Genomic DNA, 10173 nt, shown 5'->3' on the forward strand with positions numbered 1-10173 from the left:
TGATATGGTGTGGATCTATTTATCGGCTTTTCATCCTAGCACTACAAACGATGAAATTGCATCTCTCGTCACCGATTGCTTGTGTATGGAGTCCAACGAAAAACCTCGGGTGACCAAATTGGTTCCCAGAGGGAAAGATCCATCTACCTTGAACTTCGTCTCCTTCAAAGTTGGCGTCTGTGCAAACAAACGAGATGCCGCTTTTTCCTGTGAGTCGTGGCCGGAAGGTATACAGTTCCGCGAGTTTGATGATTCCCGGCCAAAGGTGACGAAAATCACTCGGATTGGCCCGGCACAGTGACAGGCCCATTCCCATTCGAGAACTGGTACTCGACAGGGTGGATCCGGGACGCAACAACACAGTGTCTTGGAAGCCTCTGATCCCTCCGAACCAGTCGTGCTGCTTGAAGATCCATTCATCCGAAGTCGTCCCGGCCCTGGTTTTGGAATCGGTGAAGAGGTCTTCCAGCCTGTACTAACAGGCAAGTACCGCTTTGTATCAAAATTTTCTCTTCCTGAGCCGGCCCCCATTTCCAGTAACAATTACTTAACGCGTTGCGTGGACGTAACAAGCTCAACACCTTCTAGACTCCTGACGTACCATGCTAGCCAACCAGGACGCATTGTAGAAAGTTTATTGGAAGCCCCCAGTTCCTCTAACACAGTCGTGCACGTCCCTGCCTGCGTTCATCACAGTCGTCCTGGACCTGAGTTTAGATGTGGGCTGGGGGTCTTCCAACCTCCTATGACAGGCAAGTACACACTCAACCATTCAAATTCGATACCTGATGCCGATCGAACTTTCAGCACTTTGAATGCCGCTGTGCCAACTCCATCTCGAAACTCGGAACGCATCGTAGAAAGCCTCATGGAAGTCCCCAATCCCTCCGCCTCAGTCCTGCCACTTGCTGTCTCCGCGCATCATCGTCGTTCCGGGCCTGTGGTCGGATGTGGAGAGGGGATCTTCCACCCAACTTATTTTGGCGAGTATTCTTCCGATCTTGACATTGGTCAGCTACTTCCTGTCGTTCCTGTGACTTCCAGGAAGAACCAAAGCCCGCTGACATGCCGTTTGCAGAACACCGAGACCCTCAATCACAACGACCAATTTTCCGTTTCAAGCCGAACATCAGCCGCCATTTCATCTAGCCTGGGACGCACGTCACAAAGCAGTATGGAAGCCCTGGACCCACCTAGCTCTGCTGCGCCCACTACTGGTTCCAGTCCTGGTCAGTTCACACGCCCCCACCATCTGAGTCTAGTGCTGGGGACAGGGCTTTCCAAGCTGCCATCCACGGCAAGTACCCTTATTCTTTCGACGTTGCTCTGCCTGATGCTGCCTCCACTTCCAGATTGCAGCCCGCTGTTCCATGCGTCCCAGCATCTCAAATTCTGCTATACTACCAGAACGTCGGTGGCATGAACAGCTCACTCGCCGAATACCAGCTAGCATACAGCGACGCATGCTACGACATATACGCCTTCTCGGAAACCTGGCTGAATAACAACACTTTGTCAAAGCAGTTGTTTAACGATACATATTCCGTCTACCGTCAAGATCGATCAACCCTCAACAGCAACAAGACCTCCGGTGGTGGAGTCCTTCTGGCCATTCGCTCCTGCTTCGTATCTCGCTTACTGAAACCTCCTGAAGATTCGACGGTTGAGCATCTGTGGGTTGCAATTTCGACTCTAAGTGGTACAATCTATATCTGCGTGATAAACGTTCCTCCCGACCGCGTTAACGACCACAGCCTGATTGAGAAGCATGCACTTTCGCTGGATTGGATTGTCTCTCAAATGGATGCCAGGGACAGCATCGTCATCTTGGGCGATTTCAACCTTGGCACTGTATCGTGGCTTAGCGATGCTCACGGTTTCTTCTTTTCTGACAATTCCCGTTCATCGTTCAGACCGGCTTCTCTCTCCTTGCTTGACGCGTATTCAACCGCAAGGCTTCAACAAGTGAATGGCGTTCTGAATGCAAACAACCGTTTGCTCGATCTGTGCTTTGTCGGGGAGGATTTAGGACAAAGCTGCTCTGTTACCCATGCTCCGGCACCGCTCGTCAAAAACTGCAGACATCATTCACCTCTACTGTTGACGCTTGCAATCGATCCTGAGAAACGCTTCCAAGACCACGCCGAAACCGTCTTCTACAACTTTCACAAAGGAGACTTCGAGCGAATGAATAACTTTCTCGCTAATGTGGATTGGAATGCGACACTAGACTCCGGGGATACGAATCTGGCTGCCTCGACCATGTGTGGTATCATATTCTACGCTATCGATCAGTTTGTGTCTAAAAAACTACGGTGTAAACCTGCCAAACCCGCCTGGTCGAACTCTGATCTTAAGCATCTGAAAAAGGTGAAAAGGGCTGCACTGAGGAAACACAGTAAATATCACACAGATTCTACGAAGGCTAATTACGTCCGCGCCAACAACGAGTACAGAGATCTCAATGCAAGCTTGTACAACGCGCATCAGTCTCACTTGCAGAGTCCTAAGGAATTCTGGCGATATGTGAACGAGTAACGGAAAGAAACGGGATTGCCGTCCAATATGACTGATGGCGTTACTGATGCCAACTCCGTCGCAGATATCGCCAATATGTTTCGCACACAATTCAGCAGCGTTTTTGCAGACGAAGTTCTTGATGCTCAGGAAATTGCTGCTGCCACGAGTAATGTCCCTCGTACGTCGGTGTTTGGTTCTCCATTCACCATCCACAGCGACATGGTGATTTCAGCCGGGAAACAGATGAAAACATCAACAGGATCTGGTCCAGATGGCATTCCCTCATTAGTACTGAAACGTTGCTTAGACACTCTCTCAGAGCCCTTAGCTAAGGTCTTCAACTTGTCAATGACCTCCGGAGTTTTTCCAGAATGTTGGAAGGATTCGTTTGTTTTCCCTGTTCACAAAAAAGGATGCAAGCAGACTGTCGCCAATTACCACGGAATAGCTGCATTGAAAGCTATCTCCAAACTATTCGAGCTAATTGTCCTGGAAAAGTTGGTTCAAGACTGCTCGTACAGTATTTCTCAGGATCAACACGGCTTCATGCCTAAGCGCTCGACGACGACTAATCTAACTGTTTTTACATCGTTCATTATTCGTGAGATTGAACGTGGCCATCAAGTTGACGCCATATACACCGACCTCTCTGCAGCTTTCGATAGAGTGAACCATGAAATTACCATCTCTAAATATGACAAAATGGGTGTTCATGGGAGTCTACTTACATGGCTTCGCTCCTATCTGACTGGCAGATCTATGTCTGTTAAGATCGGTGACTACGCTTCTCCACCATTCATTGTTACATCTGGTGTTCCTCAAGGCAGCCACCTGGGGCCATTGCTTTTCCTGTTGTATATGAACGACGTGAACTTGATCCTCGTACGCCGACGACATGAAGCTCTACTACGTAATAAAAGGGCCTCAAGACGCTCATTTCCTCCACCAAGAACTTGAAGTCTGATGATTGGTGCCGGATAAACAGGATGTCTTTAAATGTGTCCAAGTGCTCGGTCATCTCCTTTGGCCGTAAACGGGCGATGCATTTCCACGATTACACCTTAAGAGGAATAAGCTTGAAACGCGAATCGACTGTCAAGGACTTGGGAGTCATGCTCGATTGCAAATTAACGTTCAAGGATCACATTGCTTATGTTGTATCTAAAGCTTCATCGCAGCTAGGATTTTTATTCCGTTTCGCCAAAAGCTTCAAGGACGTGTATTGCCTGAAGGCTTTATACTGTTCCCTGGTTCGACCTATACTGGAATACTCTGCCGTTGTTTGGTCGCCATTCTATCAGAATGCCATCCATAGAATTGAAGCTGTTCAGCGAAAATTTATTCGCTTTGCGTTGCGACACCTTCGTTGGCGCGACCCGCGTAACTTGCCGAGCTATGAAAGTCGCTGTAACCTCATCGACCTGGAGCTCTTGGAAGGAAGGCGTAATGTGGCGAAGGCTTGTTTCGTTGCGGATCTTCTGCAAGGGAACGTCGACTGCTCCACACTTCTCAGTCTTCTTGACATCAACACTCAACGACGGGACCTCCGGCTGCATGCGTTCTTCAACAACCGGCGTTCGAGGACCAACTATGGCGTACACGAACCAATGTTGAGTATGTGCCGCGTTTTCAATAGTTGTTATTATGTGTTCGATTTTAATGTGTCCCGCGAGAAAAATAAGCGTAGCTTTAAGAGATGTTTGCGTTAATTTTGTGTTTGAAGCAGTTTTGATGTTTAGATATAGAAAATTGTCATTAGGGTAACTATTTTATCTGTTGACAAGTAGAAATAAATAAATAAATAAATAAATAAACAACCTCATTAACTTCAGGAAAATTGCAAGAACTTTCAAGGAGTTGTGAGGAATTATGGGAGTGCATTTCAGGAATCTTTCGAAAACTTCAGAAACATTGCGATGTCTTCATGGATATTTTATGGCTATCAGAAAAACTGCTGGATCATTAGAACATGTAAGAGACTTCAGGGAGTGTTGTGCTTGTAGCCCCCAGAAATCTCTATCTTCCGAAATGTTTCCCCAACTTCTCCTTTAAGTTTCTTACGATTGTTCCGTAGGCCCTCTGGCATCCGACTTACTCCACAAGTTTCTTCCAATCTACCTTCTTCCGTCTTCTCCATTGAATTCTCCAAGAAATTTCTGTCGTCTTCCTCTGGAAGTTTCTCCATAAGCGATTCCCTGTTGGTTTTTTCCAACTCCTATAGGAAGGTTTATCCGAGAATCTTCTCTCATCCCCTGGAAATAACTACTGCTGGAATTTGCTTTGTATTTCCGAAGCATTTCTGGCTTACTCTGGATTTTTTCCCGAATGGTTCGTTAAATTTTCACCAGAAGTTCTTCAATAATCGTCTTGGAAGTTCCTTGGATGTGTTTCCGACTTTTCATAGAACTTTCTTCAAACTTCCTCCAGAAAAGTTACTTTATTTTTTCTTTGCAAGTTTTATTGGCGAATCAAAGCAAAGCCAAAACTGGTCATGCGACACCTAGTTTTAAGATACGCAATTACAAAAATGAGATGTACTAAAAAAAAATCATGCCATTTGACAGAAATCAAAACGTCATTATCATTTTCACCCACGGGCCATCTGTGAGTCAATCGTCACTTTGTTTCTTCAATCGATAAGCATGAAAACAATCCGGCAACGCTGAGACTAAAGAAGAACAGAAACTGTGGCAACTAAATGCCGGAATTTCAATCCAGGATGTTAAAGCATCTTTCATCCAAAGTAAGTAGCGAAGCAATTTTATTTACAACCCGAAGAAATACGAAACAAACAAGACAGTACGAGGCAAGCAGAAGGAAAATCCTGTGATGTTCAACTGGAACTGTCTGCCGGCTATCATACCGCGGACGTCCAAAATATCATTACTACGTTCAGCCCTCGAGCCATTTGTCAAGATTTCACCACGTCTTATTGAAAACGCGTTTTTCGTTTTGCTTCTCCCAAGCAAGACACTTATCTTGATAACTTTGTTTGCCGACCACCTGCTCATGTTTTAAGTGAAATGCCACGTGCCCTCTGTTGGAGGGAACATACAATCACAGGAAAAACATCTTTCAAAACAGTTCCCGGGAGGACCATCAGCAGCACGACAGGGTCGCTCGCCGCCATTTGGGGTTAATTTTGAGTGTGCTTTTATGGCCTATTTACCGGGTGCTGGTCAGGACCATCATCGTCGGACTAAGTACCCCAAAGTTCGTCCTAAATCGTCCGAAAAATAGCCTTCGCCATGCTTGGCTTCCCGTGGTTAGTATTATGCGTCTAGCTCGGGCGATGATGAAGTGATCCATTATAATTTCGCGAGTTCATTCCATCCGTCCACCCACGCCACCACCTCTCGGATAACATGGATGTGAAGCGAACGTTTTTGTTTTTTTCTCACCAGATTTTTAAAGGTTCATCGCTGGGAAAAACAAGCAACCATTATCGACCGCTCCCGAGCAGAAAAATGGGCAATGACAGCGAAACGGCAGAGGATGCTATCTCCAAGGGCGCTGCTGATGGTTGCCTCGTGTTTGCTTGGGAAAATAGATGGCTACGATAGCTTTATTAAATTAATCTTAAATTAGAAAATAACACTCTGCTCATTCGCCGGCCGGAGACGACGCGGAGGGAAAATGGTTTGAACTTTTTTTTTAGAACGTGGATAGGTACGAATTTTCTTGGTCGTCTAGCGGGTTGGGAAAAAAATAACGCTCTGTCTCTGACATTAATGTCATTATTCTTTTAAATTTGTCAACAATTTAAGGAAAACACCCCAAACAGTATGCTCCATGGATGAAAAACGACTCATACAAACCAAATTCCACGAACTATTTTTCACGCTCCAGTTCAAATTTTGCAGGAATTCAGCTTGGTTTAACAATTTAGATCCCCAGTATTCAATGCCCCGCAGGCAGCCAGCTCTACCGGCCGCTTGTGTTCATGCTTTCAGCGTTTGCCTCCGGTTGTTTGTTTCTCGGCGGTGGCAGTTGGAAACTCGGTTGACCGCAAAGTTTTGACAAAGCCCGGTGAACTTCTGAGAATTTCAACGCGAATGGCCCCGTCCGCGCCCTACAGGCTGTGTTTGTTGTTTTGCTTAATTAGAGGTGAAACCAAAGTAGGCGTTGCGTTAAAGGGAATTTCGGTCTTTTAAAACTTTGTTGAAAGCTGGTTTCTGTGCAATGATGGCTTTAGATAATTGAAAGTTCTGCTTGGTGCTGACATTTTTTTTATTCACCAGGATTGACTAAGACTTGAACAAATTAATATTTTTAGTATTGTCATTTTGCATTCGATTCTGCCCCAGGGGTGCACACTGGGCAAAAATTTACAAAACCGCGACTAAATCGAATATCTCGGCTGCCAAACGGTTTCAGTCAACATGTTATACATATTCTGCTGAATCGATTGGCGGTGGTCTCATTGGCCGGAAACTTTTGGGTACCGAGATAGAGGGCCGGGATCAACCCAAATTCCCGGTAAAGTAGGAAATGCCACTATTTATCGACATAGTTTTACACTTTACTTAACATATATTATTGGAAATTGATAGTACTAAGTAAATATGGTGCAAAGACACCAAATACGCCCTCAGGGAAACTCTACTGGCCTAAAGGAGGATACGGAACGACCGATAAAGTGGCCACATTATAAAAATAATCCTAGAAACCTTGCGATTTTTTCTATGTTGTTCAGAATCAAGAGATCAAAGCGCCATATTCTGGTTCTCCGGATAATCTGGATTGACCGATAAGTGAAAAGTGAAAACCTACCTAACTACGAGTATAACTTAACCTAACGTGCTAGATCACGTTTGAACTGATGATTTGATCACAGACAGGTGTCTCTGAACCTTTCCAGGATGAATACTCTCCGTTCTTCTAGTGTCTGAATTCCACCCAGGAGGTGGATTTCAGAATTTCTAGTCCGCGGGGGACTGTTTAGGACCATTCTAAGGATCATGTTCTGGAGTTTAAGGTGATGGCATTTGGCGCAACTCTCCCAGATTGGCATCCCGTATTTTATTACGGGAATGATGATTTCTTTGTAAAGGGCGAACACGAAATTATTGCGACACATTCAACAGGGCATAACTTTTTTACCATTGGGTAAAAATCAACCAAATTTTGCACACTTTCTCATTGATGTGTATTGTGTACATGCTGTCAAACTCGAAGTCGTGTTTTTCGATTCAACGAAAATGGAGGTGAACCAACGCGAGTTGAGAGAACAAATTCTTTCCAAACACCTGGAATTTCCTGACCTGTCACACCGGCAGTTGGGAAAAACGTTGAACATTCACCATTCAACCGTCTCCAGAGTGTTGAAGCGGTTCCAGGAGCGGTTGACGTTGGACCACGGCAAAGGAGCTGGAAGAATACCGGGACCGGAGAACAAAAAGACGAAGGGAAAGGTGAAGCGGATGATTAAAGCAAATCCCAACGTCTCAAGCCGTGATTTGGCTAAAAAGATTGACATGTCGCAGAGCTACGTCCAGAATGCAAAGAAGAGAGCTGGACTACATACATACATGGTACAGAACTTCCCAAACCGCGATGAGCGGCAATAATCGACGGCTAAAACTCGGGCACGGAAGCTCTTCGAGAAGATGCTGACAAAATATGGCTGCTGTGTGATGGACGACGAAACGTATATAAAAGCCGATTTTAAGCAAATTCCGGGGTTGGAGTTTTTCACCGGCAAGAGCAAGTTCAATGTGGACGACAAATTTAAGAAGAAGAAAATGTCGAAGTTCAACTCCAAATATCTCATTTGGCAGGCCATCTGCTCTTGCGGACTGAGGAGTGAGCCTTTCGTGACAAAGGGCACAGTAAATGGCGAGATCTACAAATCTGAGTGCCTCGAGAAGCGCCTTTTGCCGTTCTTACAGCAGCACGACGAAGCTTCGCTATTTTGGCCAGATTTGGCATCATGCCACTATTCTAAAAGTGTCCTGGAGTGGTATGAGGCCAATTCTGTCCATTTTGTTCCAAAGGACATGAATCCGCCAAACTGTCCGGAGCTGCGCCCGGTGGAGCAGTACTGGGCAATAATGAAGCGGGAACTTCGGAAGAGCAAGAAGACAGTCAAAGACGAGAAGGACATGTTAAGAAAATGGAAAAAAAAAACTGAGAAACTGGTACCGGATGACACTGTAAAGACTTTGATGGAGGGCATCAAGCGAAAATGCGTTCAATTTTACACTCAAGGCTCCATCGATTAACTTTTCTTTTGATTTTTGAAGTAAATATATGTATAAAACTACCCTAAAATTTTGGTTTGATTCTAAACATTATAAGAAAATTGGCATGACATTTTCGGTGTCGCAATAATTTCGTGTTCACCCTTTAGACAGCAAGCTTATTTTTCAGGGATAAAGTAGACCTCCTGTTGATGAGTGGATACAGTGATCTTATCAAGATGTTACACTTGGTTTTGGTTTTGTCAACGTGCTCCCTGAAAATCAGCTTGCTGTCTAGTGTTAAGCCGAGGTAGACTACCTCTTTCGACCATTCCACCACTGAGCCGTTCCGGCAGATCTTATTATTCACCGACGGAACAAGTCTGGGAGATTTTGAGTGTGGAAAGATGATGACCTGGGTCTTTGCCGCGTTGATACGGATCATCCAGCTGTTGAAATATTCAGACAGGACGTCCAGGCCTCTCTGAAGTTTGGCAGTCAGAGCTCCGATGACCCTACCCTTGTAGACGATGGATGTTTCATCTGCGAACAGAGGCAACGATCCACCATCAGGGAGAGCTGGCATATCGGAGGTGAACAGGTTGAATAGAATGGGGCCAAGCCTCATTGAACCCCAGCACCGATGTTGAAAGCATCCGATGTGATGTCATTCAGAGAGGCTCGGAACGTCCTGTTCGATAGGTAGTTGTTAATTATCTTCACTAGGAAGATTGGAAGACCGTAGTGCTGCAATTTGAACACCAAGCCATCATGCCAGACATTGTCAAACGCTTTTTCAACGTCCAACAACGCCATGGCAGATGTTTTGGAAACAGACTTGTTCCGTCTGAGAATGTTTGTTACTTAAGTCAGCTGGTTCGACGACCTTTCCGAAAACCAAACTGTTCCTCGAGTAACAAGTTGTTTTCTTCGGCAGATGTTACGAGCCGGTGGTAGACTGCTCTTTCGAACAGTTTTGATAACCCTGAGAGATGGCGGATTGGTCGATAACTTGAAGGAGAGGACGGATCCTTCCCAGGTTTCCGGATGGGTATGACTTTAGCTGACTTCCAGCACGAGAGGAAGTAGGCAAGTCGGAGGCACAGATTAAAAATCAGTTCTAGATGGTTGTAGAATGTGGAACTCAAGATGATTTGATATAGGCCAACAGTTCGTCAGCCGTAATTTCGGATTCCTCCGGAAAACTATTGGGAATCTGATGGAGGTTGGTTGCGTTTTCAGCATCCTCAGCTTCGTGAGGGCTGACGATGTTTTGTCCGAGATTATGAGAGCTGACGAAGTGTTGACATATCGCGGCAGCCTTCTCTTCAGGAGTTATAAGATGAACCATTGGGTCGCCGGGACTATCCAGTGGGGTCAGTGGTGGAATGGGTCTTGGTTTATTTTTACGAATTTTGGTTAGTTTCCAAAAAGGCTTTGCACAATCTGGGAGAGAGTGGATCTTGTTAGC

The 10173-nt window shown here is 45.5% G+C and overlaps 1 protein-coding gene across 1 annotated transcript; it reads left to right on the forward strand.

Annotated features, from left to right (window-relative positions):
• The first annotated feature begins 1174 nt into the window (after positions 1-1174).
• On the forward strand, positions 1175-2538 carry LOC135714710 (uncharacterized). Its single transcript, XM_065238104.1, has 2 exons — positions 1175-1301; positions 1382-2538. The coding sequence occupies exons 1-2, from the start codon at positions 1175-1177 to the stop codon at positions 2536-2538; spliced, it is 1284 nt and encodes a 427-aa protein (XP_065094176.1).
• The last annotated feature ends 7635 nt before the right edge of the window (positions 2539-10173 follow it).

The sequence above is a fragment of the Ochlerotatus camptorhynchus genome, unplaced genomic scaffold (genome assembly GCF_037179485.1).
Source record: "Ochlerotatus camptorhynchus isolate MF236.1 unplaced genomic scaffold, CSIRO-AGI_Acam_v1.1 ptg000698l, whole genome shotgun sequence".
NCBI lineage: Eukaryota > Metazoa > Arthropoda > Insecta > Diptera > Culicidae > Ochlerotatus > Ochlerotatus camptorhynchus.